Below are 27,204 nucleotides of genomic sequence, written 5' to 3' on the forward strand. Positions count from 1 at the left end.
TGATGAGAGTTGTGTGCCGTATATAAGCTGCTGCCTTGAATTAATATACTGCAGGCTACTCTTCTTTGTCTACTACAATATCATACTCCCTTGAAAGATTGCTTAAATAGTGTTGTCTAGGGCTGAAACGATTACTCGATTGAATCCAGTAATTTGCCACAAAAAAATCCTTGATGCAAATTCTTTGCATCGCGGATTTGTTTGTGTCATGTGACCATGGAGCGGGAGTGAAGCAATTGCTATTACTCACCGCTACGGGGTCACCCGCTGGCCCGCACCACGCTGCACTGTATCCTGACACACTGTCAGGACATAGTGCACGTAATCACGCACTACCCGACACTGTCCGACAGCGCACGGAGAAGAAGATGGAGCAGCTGTGGAGCGGCGCCCCTACAAGACAGATAAGTATTTTATTTCACTGGCACTGGAGACATGGCTAGGAGGGGGAGATGGTGGCACTGGTGGAAACCTGATGGCATGGGGGGGCAGCTGATGGCATGGGGGCTGATGAGTTTTGTAAAGAAAAACATTCTTTTAATTAGTGTTTTGTTATTAGAGTACTCGATTAATCGTTGGATTAATCGATAGAATACTCGATTACAAAAATAGTCGATAGCTGTAGCCCTAGTGTTGTCTATAGATGCCCAGTGCTACCTAGTACATTTATCTTTAAAAGTTATGTTGTTATATACACACATAGAAAGCCTGCTTCTTTTTTCCCTAATGTGACAACTTGTTTAACCTCTACAGGACACAGCCATTTTTCATCTTACGGACCAGGCTAAATTTTGAATGTGGTAATAACTTTGGAACGCTTTTACTTATTCAAGCCATTCTAAGATTGTTTTCTCTTGACACATTGCACTTCATAACAGTGGTCAATATATTTCACCTTTTTTATTAACTCCTTCACGCCCAGCGCCATACATGTACGGCACTGTGCGGGTATTTAAAGATGGCGACCGCTCCTACCCGCTGCGGGTGCCATAGCCGTGGGTGGCTGCCTGCGTCTTCTAGCAGACACCCGCGGCTCATGTCCACAACCGGCAGTTATGCGATTGTGGACATTTAACCCCTCAGATGCCGTGGTCAATCCTGACCACGGCATCTGAGCGCGCTGAAACCGAAAGTGCACACTTTTGGTTGCGCTCCGGCTCCCCCATGTGGTGATCGGAGGAGCCGGAGCGTGTATGCAGCTGCATAGTATTTCCTAGTATTGAATGACAGGAGGCTGCTGCATAGCATTTCCTATGGAGCCCTTGCCTGTAATAGGGCTCCATAGTAAAGTAGTAAAATCATTATAGATTCCAATGCAAAAGCATTGGAATCTATGATAATAGAATCAGATAACTGATTGTTATAGTTCCCTATGGGAACTATAAAAAAGTGTAAAAAAAAAAAGTTTAAATGATAAATAAATAAAAAAACATAAAAATTCGAATCACCCTTTTCCCAAAATAAAAATAAAAGAACAAAAAATAAAATACACATCATGGGTGTCGCAATGTGCAAAAACGCCCATAGTATACAAATATATTCCCTATATGGCAAACCGCAAAACAGAAAAAAGCATCCAAATGGCCGATTTGCCGTTTTTGGTTGCTTCATTTTCTACAAAAAATAAATAAAAAGTGATCAAAAAGTTATACACACCCCAGAATGGTATCAATGCAAAGTTCTGATCGCCCCGCAAAACATATGCCCCCATACAGATCTTTACACATAATTACAAAAAAGTTATAAGGGTTTATGGCGACAAAAAAATAACAGATTTGTTCCCAGTTTTAAATATTTTTTATCACTTAAACACAAGAAGAACTATACATATAAAGTATTGCCGGATTCGTACTGACTTGTAGAATAAAAATAACTGGTCTGTTTTATTGCTCATCGAATGTCGTAAATAAAAAACCCATAAAACTGTGGTGGAATTGCTTTTTTTTAAATTTCACCCCCATTTGGATCTTTTTTTCTCCGCTTCTCACTACATCATATGCAATATTAAATGATAGCATTGGAAAGTACAACTTGTCCCACAAAAAACAAGCTCTCATATGGCTATGTGAACAGACAAATAAAAAATTTATGGCTCTGGGAAGGCAGGGAGCACAAAACAAAACCGCAAAAAAAAACTCTGGGCCTTGAGCAATTAAAAAAATCCTACATTTACCCAAAAAAAACAATTTAGAAAATTTTAAAATTTCAATTTCTCTACTTTTAAGACAGATAGTGATACTTCATAATAGTTTTTACTTTACATTTCCCATATGTCTACTTTCTGTTGGCAGCATTTTGTAGATGTTATTTTTTGGGGATGTTAGATGGAGTACAATTTGAGATGCAATTTTTAAGAAAATTTCCAAAACCCGCTTTTTTAAGGACCAATTCAGTTTTAAAGTCACTTTGTGGCACTTACATAATAGAAAATACCTATAAATGACCCATTTTAGAAACTACACCCCTCAAGTTATTCAAATATGATTTTACAAACTTTGTTAACCCTTTAGGTGTTCCACAAAAATTAAAGGAAAATAGGGGATACATTTCAAAATTTCACTTCTTTTTGCAGGTTTTCCATTCTAATTCATTTCCTGTAAGGCAGCAAGGGTTAACAGCAAAACAAAACTCAATATTTATTACCTGATTCTGCAGTTTACAGAAACATCCCATATATCGGGGGGGCAGATTTTGCTGGGATAATTTTTAGTATAATAATAGTTTTTACAGCATATACCTGAGGGGGTAGGTCATTTTGTAGAGCTGGTCATTACAGACGCAGCAATACCTAATATGTCTATTTAAAACATTTTGGTTTCAGTTTTAAATAATCAAGCACTTTTGAAAAACAAAAACATGTTTTTGTGTCGCCATTTTCTGAATTGTCTTTGTAGGAGCTTGTTTTTTGCAGGAAGAGTTGACCTTTTTATCGGTATAATTTTTGGGTATATAAGATTTTTTGATTGTTCAATATTACACTTTTTGGGGGCAATATGACCAAAGCATTGTTTGATTTATCAGAGAAATGTCTCCTAAGGGTCAAATTGCGATGCGATAGTCTGGTATGGCAGATACATCGATAACTTGCTCTGTATCTGGGGCGCCAATGTGTCTGCCATACCGAACTTTATAAATTATGCTAATAATAATGCGTAGAATCTCAAATTTACCTATCATGTGGATCCACGATCTGTTCGTTTTTTAGATCTAAAACTGACAGGAATTCCAGATCAGATAATTTGTACGGAGACTTTTCGCAAGGTGACTTCAGGAAATACTATTCGAAAAGTTAATTGTTATCACCCAATACGTACAATAAAAGCTATTTCGGTGGGAGAATTCATACGTGCCCGAAGAAAATGTAGTACCAATATTACATTCCATAAAGAATGCCAATTGATTTGGGCGCGTTTGAGACAAAGAGGGTACGCAAATTGGATGCTGTCTAGAGCTCTAAATATAGCTAAAAATAAAAAAAGAACAGAGCTTCTTTTTAAATCCAGAAAGAAAAATACACTATACAGGTGATGCGGTAAAACTCACGCTTGTTCTCACATACAGTCGCCAGTTTCCTTTAATGCAACAAGCGTTAAAGAAATGTCTTCTAATCCTATATAATGATAATATCCTATATGACATTTTGAAAATGGATGTAGCAATGCGTGAAGACGACCTTCTACTATAGCTAATTCCCTGTCTCCTTCACTATTTACACGCACTCCTAGTATACCCAAAGTACATGGATTCAATATTTGGGTTTTACTAAATTTGGGGGATATCCCTGTAAGACATGTAAATATGCTTACCCAACCACAGATTTTGATAATGCCACTAATAGTTTCCCGATAAAAAGTTATATTAATTGTAATAGTACGGGGTTATTTATGTTATCAAATATACTATCTGTGATGTCATGTATGTGGGCAGTACTAGGAGACGATTTAAAATTAGATTACGGGAGCACTCAACAGGTATATCGAGTGCAGCGAATCATTCTATAATGGCGCACAATAGGAACCTGGATAGCTTTCACACAGATGCCATAGAGAAAGTGATAGCTTCGCCTAGGGGTGGTATTCTAAAGAAAAAAAATCTTACTACGGGAAGCTTACTGGATTTTCAGTTTGAACACCCAGTTTCCATGAAAAAGGAGTTGATGTACTTTTACCAGTGATAGGTGTGTCCGGGAGGCATATCAGAAAACAAATAAAATTAGATAATACAAACAGCAAAAATACCATTAAACTAATGGATTTTTTTTATTTTTATGAATTATAATATGGGTTCATAATTTAAACATTAGCCATTATTTAGCTATATTGAATAAGAATGAACAGCCCAGTATGCAATGGGGATTTTAACTTTTTGGATTTTAACTGTGTTAGTGTATATTCACACGATGCGTTTCTTTCTAGGCAACTTGCTTAACAAAAGGGATTTTCTTTCTACTTTTTCTGCTTTATGTATCATTCAAGATGTCCTTGAACTTTGTGGATTTTATCTAGTTATGGTTAAGGAAAATTACAGTGTAAACTTATTGAAAGTTTGTCATTTTTGTGTCCTGAAATAAAGTGTATAGATGCGACAGGTGATTGATTGGGAAGTGTCCTTCCTCATGATTTTGCCTCTTCCCTTCCCCCCGTCATTTTTGGCCATTCCCCCCCCCCCCTTTTCCTATTGGAGGGTGGTGTTCATTTTACCCCTGAGACTGGACACTAGACGAGGTTAAGATTAAGAACAATTTCAGTTTGAAACATGTCAACCTGCGGTGGTGGGAGTTGATGTCCACAAGACAAAATTTGTAACCAATAATAATTTTTCTCTTTTCTGATGAGGTTGGGAGGAATAGCTATCTCAGCCGACAGCTATTTAATGTGCATGACCAACTTTAGTCAGAAAGGAAAGTGCTCAAAACTGTTCTGCAGTGAATAGAATTGTCAGAGGACAAAATTAGAAATAAATGCCGAGAAGATAATATTCTTATAATTATTACTGTGACTGATGTTGAATATACTCATAGACTGTAGCTTCAATTTGTGTGGGCCCTGGTATTTCCTCTTTCAGGCTTCATTTCTCTACTTATAAGGCATATCTGCCTCACTTAAGGTACTCCTTCCAGTAAAAGACAGAAAATCTTTAGGGTAATGTTCTCTTGAAAAAATATGTAAACTAATTCTCCAGAATGAAGGAAATCTGCTCCTGTAGTATTACATCCAAGGGTTTATAAAGGGTTGGACATTGACTTAGGATTTGCTCACACAATTGAAATACATATTGGAAAAAAATTGGTTCATCCTTGGATTTCTGCCACAAGGCTAAATAAATGTGTGCAATTGCCTTGCCTGCAGATTTTGTGTTGATTCTACTTCGTCAATGGTAAAATAGGTTTCTGAGATAGACCTGGCACCTTCAAAGTTGTGATGACTGCACCTCGATTGACCACACATAAGACATATCCTGCTGCTTACGGCTGCTAACTGCATGAGACAGTTGTGTTTTACGGCTATTACTTTGCTATTTGAAGTTAATAGGTGCTAAAGAACCAGGAAAATTCACAACTGTTCAAACAACTGTCGCTGACAAAAAAGCACCCTAAATGTGTGATTATGCATACGGTAACCACATGCAGTCAGATGTATGAGTTCCCTAACCACATCATGACCACATCACAACTGCGCCGTGTGGTTGTACCCTTACACTTGCATCCCATTCAAGTGAATGGGATGGAGGAGCTGTAATTACACCCGCTCGGCGCTGCAGTGTCGACGGAGAGCAGGTAAATAGTAAAGAGGGCACAGCAACTGCAAATGCACTGCGTTCTCTCCAAACAGCTGATCGGCGGGGGTGCCTGAGCAGAGGTCATCCATATTAGAAATCGGACAGCCCCTTTAATATCCAATCTATATAGAGAACACACATATCAATATACAATTATGCAAATGTGTTCATGGATAATAAAATGTAGGACAAAATCGGTCAATGGCAACAAATTAGAGGTAAGGGTTAGACAAATGCAGACTAGATACTTGCGGAAAATAGCTTCTGGTGATGTTAAGCTGTTGCAGCGGATACGGTATAGCCTCTGATTTCTTGTTTTCGCCATGCTTTATTCATGTGCATTCGAGTTTTCCAGTGAAACATGTGGTGTTGCTAAACATGTGGCTCTTGTAGTTCACTTTCAAGCAACAGAAGTAAGTTCAGCCAAGCAGGAAACTGAACAGTTGTTGAAGTGAAATGCATCCCTTGCTCTAGGAATGATAGTACCGAGAGATGCACTAGATTGACTTTTGCTTACATTTGAGCAGAGCCAAGAATACAGCTGTTCTTCTGAACGTTGGACTTCTTTCTTTTTATTTACCATAATGAGAGTCAAGTCTCGTAGTGTAGTGGGAATGAATTATACATTTACTATTCTTATTAATAAAAAACTAAATTCCGGGTCTCACAGAGCTGAAATCATTATACAACCTATAGGGTATGTTCACATTCTGTATGGCAAATACACTGCAGATTTTCCATAGTGGATTTACAGTACCAGTAGCAAATGTCCCCATACTGCAGCAGATTTTAAATTTCCACCGCAGACGTAATGAATCCACTGAAAATCTGCACCAAATCCACATACAGTATAGCTCTAAGCATATTTTCACCTGTTCTTGATAAAAAAAAATGTATGTGGAATTCACATACTATAGTTTTCATAGAATTCATATACTATAGGGCTAGCTCAGATGAATGTAAAGATACTTTCACTTAGTGATCCTTTGCTTCATTCTGAAGGAAAAAGTATTTGAATCCATATGCAAATGAACAGTTAAGTGCACCGAGGGAGGGCCAAGACACTTGGTGCACCCTTACCCCTCCTGCTTCTTCTCCTTCTTGATTAACAGGGCCAGTCGAGATGAATATATGCAGGAACCTGGCTCTGTCAATCAAGGTGGAGAAGGGTGAACTGCATCTCCACCTGGCAGGTGCTAATGGGGAGCTTAAAGGTTATCTCCATTTATTAGTGATTAAATGTGTGCAGTTCACACTCATACATTGGACACTAGCATGTTTGTAGTCTCTTCTGCCAATTATATAGGCAGCGGCATTGCCGCTTACATTTTATTGTCAGGTTTTGCAGCTCCTAACAATATATTGCTCCAGGTTATATTTAAAAATATATATTTTTGTACTTGTGTTCAAGAAAATTGACATATCCTGAAGTTCCTAGTAGCTTACAACTGAAGCCGTAACTCTGACAGCGACTGCAGGCTATATAAATCCTGCTTGAGATGTTGTTTACTGCTGTGATGGTCAAAGCTCCTGGTAAATTCACTGGCATATTATCATGTACCGGGAGGGATTTTATTGCTTTGGATCTCAGCCTATGGATATATGCTGTATCTGAGGTTAACAGACCCTCTAGACAATCTTTTAAAGGAGAAGTATAAAGAATCCTCCTTTACAAACTGCTACAAATTGGTGCTCGGCAATTGCTGACGTGTTGATCGGACAATACAATGGTCTCCCCATGGACTTCAGAAAGAACAGCTGCATGTGAGATAGCCAATGAGGGTCTGATTGTATCTGCCATAATGCTCAGTGTTTCAGGGAAAAGAGCATTAAGTTAGGGCGCCCAGATCAGGGCCTGATGAAGTGATCTCTTGTTTAACGATCTGACTCCTTAAGGGTATTTTCAACCTCTGATACTGATGGAAATGTGAAGTCTACTGAGCCATTACAGTATGAGCCATTATAAGTTTAACGAAGCTGAAGGAAGCGCAAAAGAAAATGTTTGTTTTCCGTGTTTTCCCTCAGCACATCCTACAGGCTGTAATTTTACCCATAGCTTTATAGTTCTATGTCCTCGCAGTAGCAAGATGCTGCATTCATAGTGGATACTGTACATACACGTAGGCAAGGTTGTATGTATTTTAGTTGCAGCACAAATTTTAACTAGTTTTACTTTTTTTTATTATTATTTGTGTCTGCTCTTGTTCCATAACTTTTATATGTGCTTATATTTGCATTAAAACTCCAGGTCAGGGAAACCATTTTGAGTTGTACAACATGTATGTGAATCAAGTGATCTTCCTGCCCAATTAGGCTGGGTTTCCACATAGTGAGCGTGATGCCGATGATCCATGCCGGCGAAAACCCTGGCCATCCATGGGTGCCAGTGACTACACAAATTTCATAGTAATACCTCTGTTAACCCGTAAATTCAGGCTTTCTTTGGCCAACACAGGTGGAGATCTTGCAGCTTCTACATGGAAACCCAGTCTTACTACATATTTATGCTAATTCTGGTTCTAACGAATCTGATTTTTTTAAAACTAATTCTGGTCAAATTTTGATTCTTAATAATCCAGTCACTCATCTCTAGTTCCCTGTGATATCGTCACTGGCTCTGAAATGTTATGGACTGCCAATCAAACAAGAAGGGGGCGCTGGGCGGTGTTAATGGTGGAGTGATGGTGCACCAAATGGAGCAGCCCTGCCCATGATACACCGATGCATAAATATAAAAAGAAGCCTTTCTCAGGATTAGTGGACTGGATTTTTACAAGAAAAATCTTTTTCTTATTAAGGAAATCTACCCTCCATGGCAGTATACTTACTGTCAAAAAAATATTTTAGAGGTGACCGTTTTCCTTTATGGTTTGGTCCAGTAACATAAAATCATGTTGAGGTTAGATGTAGTTCTAAACGACGCTTATGTTCAATGCCCAAACCATAAAACTCTCTTTAAGATGGGAGATGTCAAAAGATTTGACAATGTCAAAAAAATCTGTAGAAATATGCTAAAAATACATGTTCACCCCTCCCACCCAGCATAGAGCTGAGAAGTCTGTGCTGAGATTATGCCATGCTGACACTGTTTATCTTATTAAAATCAACATATTCATTTTCAGCTTGTATAGATTATGTTTGGGTTGAGCCATGTGAAAATCTAGATGTCATTTTGCAGAAGATATCCCCAACCCTGACGCTTTCCTGAAATGGTTTAGATTCGGCTTGTAATTGTGATAGCATCATTGGAGTGCCCCAGGCAGCCCCAGCAGTCATAATGCAGATTTGATGTTCTCTTAAGCTTGCAGACCTGTCTGAAAAAAAGAACTGTTAACCTGATCTAAATTCTAAAACGGTGGTGGTGGTGACTGTAAAGTAACTGGGAGCTTTTTCTTCATATGTGATCATGTATATCATACAGTTAGGAGTGACAGGTGCTTAGAGAGTCTATGGATGTTGTGGGGTCAGGCATTACATTTGCTATACTGTACGTATTGTCTACACTTATATATGTCAAGGTTAAAAGCACATGAAATATTAAAATGACACAATGCAGGGGAGTCCTCTCCGGCATAACAGAAACGGGACAGATCCGTTATTCAGGCCATAGACTTCTATTATGACGGAATGATTAATGGAATGCCTCTAAAGGCATTCCGTTATGCATTCCGTCATAGAATTGCGTTATAGTCCGTGGTAATGGAATCCATAACGCAATTCACCTTTTACCAGTAAACAAAGCGTGAACGAATTTCATAAGCGGAATTCACTAATCTCTACAAATAATGATAGTGGTCATATTCTTAATCCTTATTATTGTGGTACCAAAGTCATCTTGTGTACCAACCAGGACCACAGGGGAAGAAGTCCTGTGTAACTGTGAGTTATGCCCATATTGTATGGACTATTTTGTTATACTAACACAGGAATCCACATTTATATATTACTATAATATAACTTCTCATTGGACTGGGTTTCTGCCAAGACTATAGTGTAGATCAGGCACATGGGGTTTAATGTATGATTAATGCATGTGTTTCTTTTATCGGGAAATATCTGTACTTCATATGAACCTTAGAAGGATAATCTTTGCTGCATCAACATGATGGCAGTGACATATGCTTGGATATCATTTTTTTTTCTTTTTATTCCCACAGTCTAGCACTTATATTTGTGCATATTTATCATTCAATAATATCCAGATTTGCTTAAATTATGAATATCTGAGAATGAAATATCTGCAGCCCTCAGGACTTGTGTTAAAGACTTGTTAAAAATGAACTTGGATTTGGTATAGCTGTGAACTGTCGTAAAACCTAGTTACATGATAAGGCCTCTTTCACACTACCGTATGGCTATTTCAGTGTTTTGCGGTCCATTTTTCACGAATCCGTTGTTCCGTTTTTCCGTATGGCATATACAGTATATAGTAATTACATAGAACAAATTGGGCTGGGCATAACATTTTCAATAGAGGGGTTCCACAAAAAACTGAACGGATACGGAAGACATACGGATGCATTTCCATATGCATTCAGGTTTTTTTGCGGACCCATTGACTTTAATGGAGCCACGGAACGTGATTTGCTGCGAAATATAGGACATGTTCTATCTTTGCACGGAACGGAGATACATTCCATTTTTTTCCGCAAAACGAAAAAAAAAACCTGTGAAAGAGGCCTAACTGAGTGAAATGTACACTGACCCAACACAGTAACTTCGATACTGGTCATGAAAAGGGGATGCTTGAGTACTGGTCATTAGATGGCAATACTTGGGTGTCGGTTTTCAGATTGGGATGCTTGGATAATGGCACTCAGAGTGGAATACATTGTGGGACGACAGACTTTATATGGGGTACCATAATAGCATGCTGTCAACCACACTACCCATAGTCTACAGAGCTAGCGTCTGTGGTAGTATCAGTGACATGCACTGTAAACAGCAAAGATAGGGATCTCCCGAGCAGTCACCCCATTGTGGAAAGATAGAGATATATATTCACTATACATATATGTGCAGGAGCTTATTGTAGATAGCAGTCACCTGCCCTGGTTAACAGTCCATCAGTGTAGGGTAGTACGCACAGGCTCTGGTTGCCTCAGGAGCTGGTGAGGCTGGAGACACGCACCTCTCACAATGCGCTTGGCATAATTATCCTAGAGATCACAAAGCATTATAGCCAATGATGTTACCATCCAAACCCAGGACCCTTTTCAGTACTGGGAGTCAATTGCAACAGCCTGGTACTAGCCTCAGCAGTAGTACCCACCTAGCCTGGTATTAGCCTCAGCATTAGTACCCACCCCACCTGGGACACTGCATGTGCGAGACCTCCCTCCTGCCCAGCTGTGGTCTGCTCACTCCAATGTTGGCCAAGACAGTGTAGAAATGTGAACCACACAAACCTGGCTTAAAGTGGTGTTGACCACATGCTATAGTTTTTTTTTGCGGTAGACTGCACACTATAGTACCATCTTATATTGGGACTTAGCACAACATATGTACTCTATTACTTCTTCTAAAATGTAATACTTGTCCTGTAACCATGTACAACACACTGGATACCACAGGGGTATGTGAAATATACAGATGATTGTAACACAGAAGCACTTATCAGTTGTGTCATCATTTTTGTCTGCGTACAGTGTTCAGGGATACAAGTTATACATGTGATTGACCATGAAGGCCTCAACATTAAAAAGTCTGAACCGCATATAGTCACCATCAAGGCCTGCCTCTGCCAACATGCTATTTCGTCTTTGGTTGCAAATAGAGAAAGCAAAGCAATGCAGCTTAGTGGAAATGACAGCTTGATGAGGCAGATACCATTACGTTTACAACATTTGTGTCATGTGCGCTACGGTAGTTAAAGGAACATATTGGTGGATGGGCTATTAAACTGTTTTGCCAAGTGCTTACAGTGAGATTAACTACTTCTCTTCAGCGCCAACGGTTAATATTATTATAAATAGGTATCTTTGGCAGAGACAACTGAACAATTAAGAAGTTGACATTCTAAATGTTGTTTTTAAGTGAAGAAATCCTCAAAGCTGAAATAGTATGCATAGTTTAATGTAAAGTACGGATCCTCTAAACCTTCTATTTATACCTGGTAATATCATAAATAACATGTCCTGAGTCTTATATGCATACTTAGGACTCTGTATGGTGATATAGACACTCCTATAGAATATCTTGCCATGTAAGTCAGCACACCACGTTCTCATAGATTCCATCAAATCAGTGGCATACAGAGGGTACTGGTTGAGATGAGTTGGATGCAGCTCGGGGAATATTGGTTCTCATTGAAAAGACCTAGCAAAGTCTGTTCACAAATGGGTCACTGTAACTTTTGGAAGAATCTCTGGTTTGGGTGATTTGCATACTTATTTCCCGTGGAGCATAGCCTTGGTCTATTCCGTGAGAAACAGTGTCACCTCCTGAGGTTCACTTATGAGAAACCTCTTTAGCGTATTGAATGCTACACTATAGCATATCCACACATTCTGTCTAAACCAGTATCACATGACTAACATAGATGATAAGCTTGCAATAAAACACAGGTCCATAAAGTCCAGCTAATATTCCTACTCCATGGGCAACCCCCCATGCGATAGATGTCAATTGCCGTCTATAAGAGGAAAAATTCCATCTTAGCTCCAGAATAATTTCCTGGAGCAACATCTCATCTCCAGAAATCATGTTTATTGCTTTATTTTGCTCTTATGTTTAATGTCTCTTGGGATTATTTCATGTAATTTATGTCACCTCTGTTTTTTCACAGATGAAGGTCTGAACCATGAGTGTAAGCTCTGCAGCCAGTCATTTGACTCCCCAGCAAAACTCCAGTGTCATCTTATTGAACACAGCTTTGAAGGAATGGGAGGCACATTTAAGTGCCCCGTCTGTTTTACAGGTAAATGTACTAGAATGTTCTTCTCATTATGTACACAACAAGGGTTAATCCTAAAATAAAATTAGGCGTCTTCTTTCACCAATGACCTAGCAGTCGATGCAGGGTGTCCTCTTCCCTCTTATCGATGTACTTTACATTTTGACACATCCATTGGCGTTCTTACTGTACTGTTTTATAGCCCAGTTCTCATTAACGTCCAGCGGTGATGCTAGCATGTATGACATGTGACCACTGAGGCCAGTGATTGGCTACAGTGGTCACTTAGTTATACACAATGTCATTGCACCATGCTGGGACCACCAGAACATTCATGGAGATGCAATTACAATGACTAAAGACACTGCTCCTGACTTGTAAGCATACAGATCCCATATGACGGTCCAACTTCAGGAAATGGCATTTATCATGTAGGGAAAGTTAATACGAGGCATTTACTAATGTATTGTTAGCCATATTGCCTCCTTTGCAGGCTTGATTCATTTTTCCATCACATTATACACTGCTCGTTTCCAGGGATTACGACCACCCTGCAGTCCAGCAGCAGTGGCCGTGCTTGCACACTATAGGAAAAAGCGCTGACCTCTCTGGTGGCCGGGACTGTTGGAGTGCACATAGGCACACATGCGCAGCAGCACCTGTCCCGGCCAGCTCCTATCTGTGCTGCAGTGGTGTCTGTAACATCTGGATACGAGCAGTGTATAATGTGATGGAAAAATGAATCCAGCCAGCAAAGGAGGCAACATAGACAATTACAATACATTAGTAAGTGCCTGGTATTCACTTTCTCTACATGATAAACGCCGTTTGTGAAGGGAGACGACCCCTTTAATGCTTTATCGTGTTTCCATCAAAATTCAGTGCCTTATCACGATGCAGAAATAACACAGCTCTGCTACATCTGTGCAAAACACAACATGTAAGCTATTTTTAAAAATCCTAATTTCTTTAAACTATCTGAGCCAATATAACCAGTGAGAGTATTCCATCTAAACAAGACTAGAAGTACAGAATTACTAAAACAACAATTTATTATCTCATTTTACCAGTTAAAGTGATGCAAGTGTGACCCTTCATTATGGTTATTATTGCCTCATGAAGTTTGCCAAGGGAAGAGCTGCTCAGACAGCGACATCTAGTGTTGAACCTAGCAATAACATGTCTATGGTGTGAGAGCTGAGAATAAGATACCTAACACAGAGATTAAATGAACTGCAGATTTCATTACTACACCATGTAGGAAAAAAGCTGCAGATAAGACGGCGCTTGCCCTCAGCAAACATAATTTCAGTTTTTTTGCACCTACGCAAAGCCTATTGTGAGCCCAATAGGTGGAAAGTCTACATTTCCTGCAGTAATAAAGGCAATCGTCAGTGTGTAGATATTCTCAAAAGAATCCTGCAGCCATCTCTAGCGACTACTCCACACCCTCCTGAAATTCTTCCTTCTGCATAGGAGTTATGCCTTCAATCCAATATGTCAATTCTTTAATACTGCAGAGGGCTAGAAATCCTTTGGTGAAATTGATTTTCTTATTGACAACACTCGTAATGCTCTAATAAGCTACTGTGGGGCTTATTGCACAGGTTATAAAGCATCACCCCTGTGATATCTTATGTGTTTTTAAATGCTTTATTTTACGGTAAATGCGTTGAGATTTTTTTTGCCTGATTTTTGCTGTTGTAGTAATGTTTACAGATGCTGCTGCTCAGTTATAAAATCTATAAAATCTTCCTGTTTTCGCTTATGTCTTTTCTTGAAGCTCTTTTTCCATTTTTATAAACCTTCATGTGTCGTAGTTCTACAAGTGAATTGCAGGGTATTGGGTTTGGTTTTTTGGTACTATAAGACATGTGAAGATATATATATATTTTTTTAATCTCAGATATCGTTGTCATTTGACTGTTTGTCGACCCCTTTCAGACTATATTCATCTGAACGGTCGCCTCATATCTCTCCATGGATGTCTAAACGTCCTTGCAGAGATCGCAGCTGCACAATACTCCTGCAGCTGCTGGAGTTGGGAGCCTATTGTCAGTGACAGAAGCGCTCCCCACAGAGAAGGTGGGGACCGATTTTCATCGCCCTTGCCTTCCCTATTACTCTGTACACACGCTCAACAACCTAGAATGTGTCGGCAGATAAGAACCATTTGGCCCATCTAGTCTGCCCAATATACTCAATACTATGGATAGCCCTTGGCCCATCTTATATGAAGGATGGCCTTATGCCTATCCCATGCATGCTTAAACTCCTTCACTGTATTTGCAGCTACCACTTCTGCAGGAAGGCTATTCCATGCATCCACTACTCTCTCAGTAATATAATACTTCCTGATATTACTTTTAAACCTTTGCCCCTCTAATTTAAAACTATGTCCTCTTGTAGCAGTTTTTCTTCTTTTAAATATTCTCTACTCTTTTACCTTGTTGATTCCCTTTATGTATTTAAAAGTTTCTATCATATCCCCTCTGTCTCGTCTTTCTTCCAAGCTATATATGTTAAGGTCCTTTAATCTTTCCTGGTAAGTTTTATCCTGCAATCCATGTACCAGTTTAGTAGCTCTTCTCTGAACTCTCTCCAAAGTATCAATATCCTTCTGTAGATATGGTCTCCAGTACTGAGCACAATACTCCAAATGAGGTCTCACTAGTGCTCTGTAGAGCGGCATGAGCACCTCCCTCTTTCTACTGGTAATGCCTCTCCCTATACACCCAAGCATTCTGCTAGCATTTCCTGCTGCTCTATGACGATGTCTGCCTACCTTTAAGTCTTCTGAAATAATGACCCCTAAATCCCTTTCCTCAGATACTGAGGTTAGGACTGTATCACTGATTTTATATTCTGCTCTTGGGTTTTTACGCCCCAGGTGCATTATCTTGCACTTATCAACATTAAATTTTAGTTGCCTGATTTTTTACCATTCCTCTAGTTTTCATAAATCCTTTTACATTTGGTGTATGACTCCAGGAACATCAACCCTGTTACAAATCTCTGTGTCATCAGCAAAAAGACACACCTTACCATTGAGGCCTTCTGCAATTTCGCTGATAAAGATATTAAACAATATGGGTCCCAGAACAGATCCCTGAGGTACCCCACTGGTAACAAGGACCTTGGTCTGAATATACTCCATTGACTACAACCCTCTGTTGTCTGTCCCTTAGCCACTGGCTAATCCATTCAACAATATGGGAGTCCAAGCACAAAGACTGCAATTTATTGATAAGCCTTCTATGTGGGACAGTATCAAAAGCCTTATTAAAGTCTAGATAAGCGATGTCTACTGCACCTCCTCCATCTATTATTTTAGTCACCCAATCAAAAAAATCAATAAGATTAGTTTGACATGATCTCCCTGAAGTAAACCCATGCTGTTTTTCATCTTTCAATCCATGGGATTTTAGATGTTCCACAATTCTCTCCTTAAGTATGGTTTCCATTAATTTCCCCAGTATTGATGTCAGGCTTTCTGGCCTATAGTTGCCCGATTCCTCCCTACTACCTTTCTTGTGAATGGGCACAACATTTGCTAATTTCCAATCTTTTGTGACGACTCCTGTTACCAGTGATTGGTTAAATAAATCTGTTAATGGTTTTGCTAGTTGACCGCTAAGCTCTTTTAATAGCTTTGGGTTATCCCATCAGGCCCCTGTGACTTATTTGTATTCATTTTAGACAGCTGACTTAGAACCTCTTCCTCTGTAAAGACACATGCATCAAAAGATTCATTAGTATTCCTTCCCCTAACTGAGGTCCTGTTCCTTCATTTTCCTTTGTAAAAACTAAACAGAAGTATTCATTGAGGCAGTCAGCTAGTTCTTTATCTTCTTCCATATACCTTCCTTCTTTAGTTTTTAATTTTGTAATTCCTTGTTTTAGTTTCCTTTTTTCATTTATGTATCTGAAGAATGTCTTATCACCTTCTTTCACTCTTTTCAAGCTCTGTGTATACAGATCAGGGAGCCGCAATGTTGCTTCATGCTCCGGTCCCAATGGTCATGTGATCCCGAGGCCTGAGTCTCTTCACGTCACGCACTGCATGGTCTTAGCACACCGTAGCTTCTAGCCCCAACCCCAGTGATCATAACCCATACATCCCTGATATAAAAATGACTGCTACGGAATAAAAAAAAAAACTTCTGAGGCATCTAAGGCAACCTGAGGCTCTCCAGCAGTTATGAAACTACAATTCCCAATGTGTTCTGACAGGATATGGTAAGATTTGTAGATGTACAACCATTGGAGAGCTACAGGTTGCAGACCACTGATCTAAGGGAATGTAAAATTATATAATTACAGCCCTTTTAAAGGTGGATCCAGCATATGCATAGGCCATGCTCTAGCACCATCTAGCACAAAAACATCATCAATTATTGCTTGACTATCATGCTATCTGTTAGAAGTAAGTCTGTTCATCTAAGCAAGATTGAAAAATATGTAGTTTAAAACTTGTTGCATTTTTTTTCTCATTAGTGGTTCTAGTCTAATGAGAAAATGTAATTAAAATGTTTAAGTCACCAAACAATATCCTAATTTTTTAAGCTGGCTTATAATGAGAATCATTTTAATATTAAGACTGGAGTCAGAGTCGAGCGCTAGCATCCTTAATCAATGTTCTCCGCAATGATACATATTCTACGCACAAACTTTTTTTTTAGGTCACAGTGCACCAAGCATCCATCAGAAGTCAGTGCTGCCAACCCAAATTCTGCCTGTGGCATATACAATTTAATTATTAATAACATGTCTCCCAGGTAAAGTGTTACACATTCTTAGGGCCTTGTTTTGTAGTCATTAAAATTGAACATGTTTGTATTATTGAAACCCCTGCATTCTCTGTGTAAGCTTAGCTGATCTGAATGTGTCCAAAGAGAACCCAGTGATTTCCCATTTTATTATATCTGCCCTGGAGTATCTCTACAGGATACAATTTTATAACTTTTTCATGTAATTGTTCTCATGTTTACTCATGTAGTTATTTATTGCATCTTGTTCAGAGGATATATACATGATCCTGAATATTAAATGCATCTACCATAGTGATCAATGCATAGAAATAAAATCATAATACGTCTTGTGCACATTAACCATGGAAGTGTATGTTTAATGGCTTGTTCAGAGACTCTTGTGAGTCTTCATGGCATGAATACTATATGGCCGATGGATCGACATAAATGTGACCAGAATATATGACTGTTCAATAGTAATTATATTTTATCATTTATTCCTAACTGTATTACCATGGAGGAATTACTCAACAATTATCAGTCTCAGAAAACTCTTGCATCTATTCCTACCCCCAAAGCACTGTATAATTCTTGCCCGGAACTAGATTCTGGTTGAGATATGTTGATTATTTGGCCAAAGACCTATGAGCAGGTTGATATCACTGCCATCCCTACTGTAAAAGTGACCTTTCTGTTCTCTGTCTACCTGAGAAACCTGGTTGGGGGCCACTGATGAAAACATATCTGGAAGAAAAACACAAGATCCACTGCAAGGCCCTCACCAGAACAATACCACTTATTGCCACCACTCATAATCACACTCCAAAACCATTTATGCTCTATTACCCATTGAGAGAACACTGCCTGTGAAACCTGTTGACCCCTGGGCATGCATGTGTTCCCCGGCAGCCTAGCAGGGCAGCATTCAGAACTGTTTTCTGCTGTGTCAGTGGATAATGTCCAGTCTATTGTTCAGTTGTTACGTGGTTGGTCCATGCTACCTCACAAAATGAGTGCTGCACCCCCTTCTGTTCAATGGCTGCACTGCTACATAGCAGTCTTTGACATTGCGCCACGGCCAAGATGGCAGCATATCCTCAGTCTAAAGTTCCCAATATGCAACCATTTAGTTTTGCATTCCATGTACTATGATCTGGGTTACCACTAAGGTTATGTACTATATCACCTAAGCAATAGATCCAATAGATCCAATATTTTGTTATCAGTAAATAAGATGGTTCGAGTCACTGCTTACCAAATTATTATGTGTATACCATATTCAGCTGATATTTCTCTCTCTTTTAGTATTTGTTCAAGCAAATAAATTGCAGCAGCATATTTTTTCGGCTCATGGACAAGAGGACAAGATCTATGACTGCACACAATGCCCACAGAAATTCTTTTTCCAGACTGAGCTGCAGGTAATGTGTTTGTTGTATTAAGATGAGCAATGAAAACCAATATCCATGAGAATTTTAGCATCATGATTTTACTCTTCGTAGTACATGCCATTTTTTAATTCTTCTCATATGACTTGAATTGTTTTAAATTGTTTTGTACATTTTCTACATACATGTAGGCGTTCTAATCATCAAAAGCAGCTCCAAAAACACTACAAAACATTCTCCCATTCACTTCAATGAGAAGCAGCACTTGCTTTTTTTTCAATTTGGGAAGAAGAAGCATTGTGCACTATCTTGGGGCGAAATCCGCATTGAATCTCCCTTTGAAAGGAATGGGAAGCGTCAAAAATAAAACACTTGTGACTGAAAATGATATTTTGTATTGAAGGAAACACCTATTGGTTTAAAAAGAAACACATTGAAAAAATACATCAAAAAGTGCACCAAAAAAAAACACGTGCAGTCCACTCTGAATTTTTTTGGTGGATTTTAAAAATCGTGCACGCATACCCTTAATATGCAGAATCTTCAATGGAGTGATTATTATGATCGCACAACCATATTCTCAGATTAACTTTTTGGAATTTTATTAGTTTCATACTAGTGTTGAGCGAATCGAAGCCAAATGAATTGACTTCTATCCGAACTTCAGGAAAAATGTCATTCGCTATAAAGACGAATTTCCTCTCGCTTCGTGGTAACTAATCTTTTTTTCCTGAAATGGTGGCAAAAAATATACATACTCACCTCAGTCATCTTGATTGAAGAGTGTTTCCATGGGCTTCCGATCCGTGTCTCCACTCCCCAAAACATAGGACGCGTGTGAACACCGTGCTGTGGATGCGGACCCATGCAAGTCAATCCGCAAACCAAAATGAGGCAAAAGATAGGACACATCCTATCTTTTTGTGGAGTGGAGGCACGGATCGGAAGCCCACGGCCATACAGTTAATGAGCCCTAAGTCTCAGTTTTTCTCTGCATTGGTGGGTGCAGACTAGCTGAAATCATGTCTGCCGAAACACATGGATAAACAGGGGTTCAGGATCCCTAAATCTCTGTAGCACATCCTCAGAAGCAGCAGTAATAGCGACAATTACACAGTAGAACTGAGCAGTTTATATGTGAATCCAACTGTTAAATAAGACAGTGAATGACTCACAAGCCAGCAGCGGCCTCTCTGGGTGAGTCTCTCTGCCTCTGCTGTCTCTAGTACCACCTCCTTTCTCTTCCTCCACCTCACCCTCCCTATTCCATAGACTTCTTTGTAGTATGATCTAATCCTTCAGTGAGCAGACAAGCCCTCCACACGGAATACAGATCCTGGCAGGGAATTGAGAGTGAGTGTAGAGGGGCTAATAAGAGAATAAGGAAGAATCTTTCTCTGATAAGATATATGACAAAATATGCTATATGTGCCTGTACTATTCATTTATGGAAAAGGAAATGACAACTATTCTTTAAGTGAGGAGATGAGGGCACTCTAGCAAGACCCATCATTTTGCAGATCGTGGAAGGCCCCATACAAATCCTGCGAAAAAAATTAAATTCAGGAATGTAAACAGTTGATAATTCATAACGACTTGTAATCTACCTGGCAACTAGACAATTGAAACATATCTTTGGTAGGCTAGTACCTTGCAGTTAGCAATTATGTCTGACCCACTTTTCACCTTTTGTCTTAGGCTGGGTTCAGACCTGAGCGTTTTACAGCGCGTTCCTACGCGCTGTAAAACGCTCAACAGGCAAGAACCAATGATTCCCTATGGGAATAGTTCTCACCTGAGCGTTTTACAGCGCGTACGATCACGCTGTAAAACGCCTGACGCCCCAAGAAGTACAGGAGCTTCTTTGGGGCATCTTGTCGTGCGTTCCCGTACATAGACTTCATCGGGAACGCGCGACAATGGGCGTTCGCATACTACTGGAGCCGCGTATGTGAGACGCCGGAGAATCGCGCATACACAGCGCTCAGGTCAGTACGCTGAGGTCTGAACCCAGCCTTATGGTGTAGATCAGTGCCTCTCAAAATACGAGGTGGGCCTTACTAGTGATGGAAACCCTAGTTGTTGATGGTTGGTTGATAAGTGGTTATATGTGGATCTCTGCTGCTGGAAAGGCATTTCATTGGCTTTAACATTATCTGACTTAGCAATGTAAGAAGTGCTTTTACTTTCATTTTAATGCTATTCCTGTGGAGAGTAAGCAACCAGAGAAAGGCCTTAGCCAGGAATGTATTTACAACAAGGTTCATAAGAGCATGTTCCTAGGGCATCTAGAAGGAGGGGGCAGCATGTCACAGAGAAAATGGTTTATGTTGATTCTTTTACCTTAGTGCTGCTTACCAGAGCTATTTGGCAGGTCTCCTTAATTTCAGTTTATTGTAGGTACAGGTCAGGAGATTTACCCCTCACACTGCTTACCCACAGCTAATGCAACAGTATTCTCTGCAGGAAGGCAGGGTAAGAATTAAATCCCCTGACGTTGTGCTACAGTTAATAAAAGTAACTGATAAGGAGACATCAGAGAAGTCAGATGAGGGGAAAGGCGAGGCCAGTATATGACCCATATGTACATTGCCAAACAGGAGAGAGGATTTCTCTGTCTGTCAAACAGCAGACCATTCCATAATCCACACACTGACACCAAAGTAGTAAGGCTCCTTAGTATAACTAAAAAACAAAAAAAGGAGCAGCTACAGTGTAAAGGTGGCCATACTCGTAGCAAGAGTTAGGGCTCATTCAGAGAAATGAATTTAAGCTAGTTTGTGCTCTGGCCTGTGGACATGGTCACATTTTTATTCAGACCATGCACAGTAGATATCTACATCCCGTTTGTTTTTCTTAAGTGAATGAATTCTGAGGGAAAATCAGAGCTGATTTTTCCAACCATAGCTTGCACCATCCATGGCCTGAGATGGCTTTGGACTTGTGCTCTAAGTTTATATTTTACTGGCAGTTTATAAGGGTATATTTACATGAGATGTTTTTGATCACACCGTCAACATTGCATTTTAAAAAGGCTTCTAAAATAGCACTCAGTTTTACTGGATTTGCTGCCGTTTTGTGATGTGGTTATTTGGCATGCATTTTTTTCAAGTTAAAAATGTAACATAATGTATTTCACTTGTATAAATTGCATGGCCAATAACCACATTGCAAAGCCACAGCAATTATGTTAAAACCAAGTGCGTTTTCAGCAGCATTTTTTACTGCATGGTCATAATCATTTTATGTAACTACTATATACCCTCAAGTCAATAGACAGGTGTAGCAGAAGTAAAAGGGATGTGAGCACTAAACGTGGCTAGGGCAGCAAAAACTCTAAATACAGTGCTGGCCTTAACAGCATATAATCACGTCTGTAAAAATCACTTCCCAATAACTCTCAGGCTCCTCACCAACACCTCTTGGGCGCCTCACAGTTTGAGCAACACTATTGTAGATCATGTATTTATGTGATGTTAAAAGTAATTTGTGTGTTGTTATAGTATGTTATGTGTATTTCTGAGCAGTGAATCTTCAAAGCTGTAATAAAAATAGCTAACCAAAACTTTGTCTGAAGAATGTAATATAACTCCTAATAATTCGATGAGTAGCTGTCTAGAATAGTATTTTAGGCTGCATCACTTTGACATTATGAAATAATAGGCCAAGTTCTGTATCAGTTCAATTGTAGTCAGTGGGGTTTCCTTTTAGTAGGTCTCGGATATTCACAAACGTAGCGTCATAAGCTACAATTTTTTTGACTGTTTCTTTTCACCTTGCCTTTCTATTTAATTTATCTTCCATTCATCCCAGTTGATACATAGAACATTATACACTTTTCTACTGTGAGTTTATTATGGTCCGGAGGTAATTTGAGGTTATCAATGACATAGAAGTTTGCGAACAAGGCTCTATGATGAGTAAAAGTGATGGCTTTATAGCCAGTCTCCGTGTTTTGTGGAGGATTCTATCAGCCAACATGTCAAAATCTGTAATAAACCGTTATTTTTTCCCCTTTATTTTTCCTGCAGGGTCCTAGCTGTAATAAAAAACTTCTGTAGTTCAGTGTGTCGTTTCATTTTTTATTTGCTTTCTGTTATTTTGTTACCCTGTATGACTTAGTTGAATTTTAGGATGTTGTGTCCACATTTAGGTTGACAGCAAATGTACATTCTCCTCAGCCTGTCTATATATACTTTGTAGATAGATAGATAGATGTGTGTGTGTATAAAGAAATGTACGTAATCTTAGATGAGAAGACCCTAACTATTATACTGTAGCACTGTATCCTTGCTATTTATGGTTTAGCACCCCTCCTATTTTTTTTATTTTATTTTATTCTAGTTTCAATTAGATTTAATTAGATTTTAAGATTAAGACATCTCTTGTACAGCACGCAATGCCGCCAAGGTTGATGTTCATGGAGTTTCAAGTTACATAGAAAATAATGTAATTTTTTTAAACAAAGCATAGTCATAGATTTAACCCCTTGTAGTCACAATAATGCTAACATTTCACGTAAAATAAATGTCCAGCATTGAACACCAAGGCTGGACGCTTCCTTGTTTAATGTCCCCTTTAGGATGCAAATTGAGTGTTTGCCCCTTTTGAAAAAATAGTCGCAAGTGGCATTTTTACACCTCCCTCGTCACTTTTACGAAAGTAGGCATTGGTCAGGGCTGCCGTAGACTTCTGTTTAGGTGCCGTGGACTGCCGGAGGATGATCTAGGTTTATGATGAGGCCTGGACCTCATCTGTAATAATTAATAATGAAAATTTTTATAAAACAGTGGTTCCCTAAAGTTTAGACAAATGTCATTTGAATTCAGCTGCTTTATCACCACCTGAGGATTGCTAAGGGTGCTAATCAGGGGCACAACTAGCCTTTGTGCTGCCTGAGGGAAAATTTTAAATGGTGCCCCTTCCCCTCCCCCCAAGCCATATTGTTAAAGACATAATTGGATGGATGTTACATACAGCACTACATAACACAAAGCAAAATACAGTAGCACATACCTATTGATGTCATCTCTGATGTAGATCTCTTTTTTATCAACTTCTCCATACAGACCAGATCGTGTGGATTACTACTTTCAGCTGCATCACGTCTCTGCAGAGTTTGACATACAGACATATTGGGTCCCTCACTTTTCCATTATTCTGAATGATATAATAGCAGCAGATAGATAGTCCTCCCATAGTAATAGTGCTACCCAAAGTCCCACCAATAGTATTACTTCTCTCCCAGAGTACCCTTGTTAGTAATAGTGCCCCCAACAGTGCCACCAATAGTGATAATACACCCCAAGAGTGCCCCCATTAGCAGCAGTGGCCTCCATTTTGTGCTCAATAATAATGCCCCCACAGTACCCCTAATTCTAGTAATGTCATTATAGTGCCCCCAGTAGCAATAAGGTCCCCCTGTAGTGCCCCAGCAGTACCAAGGCCTTGTGTACTATAGAGCCCATAGTAGTAATAAGGCCCACTGCAGTGCCTCAGTAATTACAGGTGAAAATCGAAAAATTAGAATATCGTGCACAAGTTTATTTATTTCAGTAATGCAACTTAAAATTAGAATATTGTGAAAAGGTTCAATATTCTAGGCTCAAAGTGTCACACTCTAGTCAGCTAATTAATCCATACCCCCTGAGCAAAGGATACCTGAGATTGTGACTTTGGGGTTTCATAAGCTGTAAGCCATAATCATCCAAATTATAACAAATAATAACAAATTATAACAAATAAAGGCTTGAAATATCTCTCTTTGTAATAAGTCTATCTCATATATAAGTTTCACCTTTAAAGTTGCATTACTGAAATAAATGAACTTTGCATGATATTCTAATTTTTCGAGTTTCACCTGTATAATGCCCCTATAGTGGCTCCAGTATTTATAATGCCCCTTGTAGTAGCCATAGTATTTATAAAGCCCCTCCCATGGGCCCCAGTATTTATAATGTCCAACTGCAGTTTTAAGCTTCACTCCAGTGCCGTCAGTGTTATAATGCTTTATAATGCTCCTTGTAGTGTCCATATTTTTAACCACTTAAGGACCACAGGTTTATACCCCCCTAGTGACCAGGCCGTTTTTTACAAATCGGCACTTCACAATTTTAACGATTTATTGCTTGGTCATGCAACTTGGCACCCAAATGAATTTTACCTCCTTTTCTTCTCACAAATACAGCTTTCTTTTGGTGGAATTTGATTGCTGCTGAGAGTTTTCGTTTTTCTGATATTAGTCAAAATAGACCGCAAAAAGTGTATTTTTAACTTTTTCTGGTAAAATTGTTCAAGTATAATTACATTTCTATACAAGTTTCTGTCAGAATTTATTGTGCTACATGTGTTTGATAAAAAAAAATACAATAAGTGTATATTTATTGGTTTGCGCAAAAGTTATAGCGTTTACAAACTATGGTACAAAAATGTGAATTTCCGCATTTTGAAGCAGCTCTGACTTTCTGAGCACCTGTCATGTTTCTTGAGGTGCTAGAATGCCAGGATAGTATAAATACCCCCCAAATGACCCCATTTTAGAAAGAAGACACCCCAAAGTATTCGCGGAGGGGCATGGTGATTTCATGTATGATAAAAAAAATTCACACGTTAGCGGAAAATGACACTTTCTGAGGAAAAAAAATAATAAAAAAAGTTTCCATTTCTGCTAACTTCTGGCAAAAAAAAAATCTCCCACGGACTCACTATGCCCCTCAGTGAATACCTTGGGGTGTCTACTTTTCGAAATGGGGTCATTTGTGGGGTGTGTTTACTGTTCTGGCGTTTTGGGCGGGGCTAAATTGTGAGCAACCCTGTAAAGCCTAAAGGTACTCGTTGGACTTTCGGCCCCTTTGCGCACCTAGGCTGCAAAAAAGTGTCACACATGTGGTATTGCCGTACTCAGGAGAAGTAGGGCAATGTGTTTTGGGGTGTCTTTTTACACATACCCATCCTGTGTGTGAGAAATATCTCTGTAAATGACAACTTTTTTCATTTTTTTATACAAAGTTGTCAATTTACAGAGATATTTCTCTCACCCAGCATGGGTATATGTAAAAATACACCCCAAAACACATTGCCCTACTTCTCCTGAGTACGGCGATACCACATGTGTGACACATTTTTCTTGCAGCCAAGATGCGCGAAGGGGCCCAAATTCCAATGAGTACCTTTAGGATTTCACAGGGCATTTTTACGCATTTGGATTCCGTGAGGGGTATGGTGAGTTCATGTAAGATTTTATTTTTTGGCACAAGTTAGTGGAATATGAGACTTTGTAAGAAAAAACAAAAAACAAACAAACAAAAAAGTTTCCGCCAACTTGTGGCAAAAAGTAGCTAACTAACTGGTGGTGATAAGGGACCCTTAGGCCCCATTGACACGTCCGCAATTCTGTTCCGCATTTTGTGAAACGGAATTGCGGACCCATTCATTTCTATGGGGACAGACTTTGTCCCGCTCGGATCCGGAATTGCGGATCTGCACTTCCGGGCCCGCACTTCCGTTCCGCAAAAATATAGAACATGTCCTATTCTTGTCCGCAATTGCAGACAAGAAAAGGCATTTTATATATAGCTCTGGCAATGTGCGGATCCGCAAAATGCGGAAAGCACATTGCCGGTGTCCGTGTTTTGCGGATCCACAAAACACATACGGACGTCTGAATGGAGCCTTACAGGGGGGTGATCAATGACAGGGGGGTGATCAGGGAGTCTATATGGGGTGATCAGGGGTTAATAAGGGGTTAATAAGTGACAGGGGGGGTGTAGTGTAGTGTGGTGATTGGTGCTACTTGGAGCTGCCTGTGTCCTCTGGTGGTCGATCCAAGCAAAAGGGACCACCAGAGGACCAGGTAGCAGGTATATCAGACGCTGTTAACAAAACAGCGTCTGATATACCTTTCTGATGCGATTATTTTAACATCTACAGCCTGCCAGCGAATGATCACCCCCCCCCCCCCCCCCCCCGTAGTGCTCTAGACTGTAATGTCTCAATCCAAAGTGCTCCAGCCTGTAGTGCTACCCCTGTAGTGCTCCAGCCTGTAGTACTCAGGCCTGTCTGTAATGCCGCCCCACTGTAGTGCTCCAGCCTGTAATGCCACCCCCTCAGTATTGCTCCAGCTTGTAGTGACCCCACATATTAAAAAAAATCTAAATATTCACCTGACTCCTGTTCTCTTTTCTTCCAGCCTGAGTTGCTGTGTCCTGGTGCAAGAAGGCTCAACAACATTACACTGATCTCCTGTGCTTGGTCTCTTGTGGCACAATGACATGATCACGAACACCTGTGTTCTGACACAGGCATTCATGACCCTGTCATTGTGCCACCTTACCCCACACAGGATGATGTCATCACAACTTCCTGGGCCATTCTACTGCCTCATAGGATTCAG

At 39.6% G+C, this 27,204-nt stretch overlaps 1 protein-coding gene across 3 annotated transcripts in view; it reads left to right on the forward strand.

The window, feature by feature from the left end:
- ZNF521 (zinc finger protein 521) overlaps nt 1–27,204 on the forward strand; it is a 333,618-nt gene that overhangs the window by 267,404 nt on the left and 39,010 nt on the right. For all 3 annotated transcript variants that reach the window (XM_044294192.1, XM_044294191.1, XM_044294190.1), the window contains 2 exons: nt 12,566–12,697; nt 18,730–18,845. In XM_044294192.1, coding sequence (XP_044150127.1) covers nt 12,566–12,697; nt 18,730–18,845 — 248 coding nt within the window. The remainder of the gene's footprint in view (nt 1–12,565; nt 12,698–18,729; nt 18,846–27,204) is intronic.

This window comes from Bufo gargarizans, chromosome 5 (assembly GCF_014858855.1).
Source record: "Bufo gargarizans isolate SCDJY-AF-19 chromosome 5, ASM1485885v1, whole genome shotgun sequence".
NCBI lineage: Eukaryota > Metazoa > Chordata > Amphibia > Anura > Bufonidae > Bufo > Bufo gargarizans.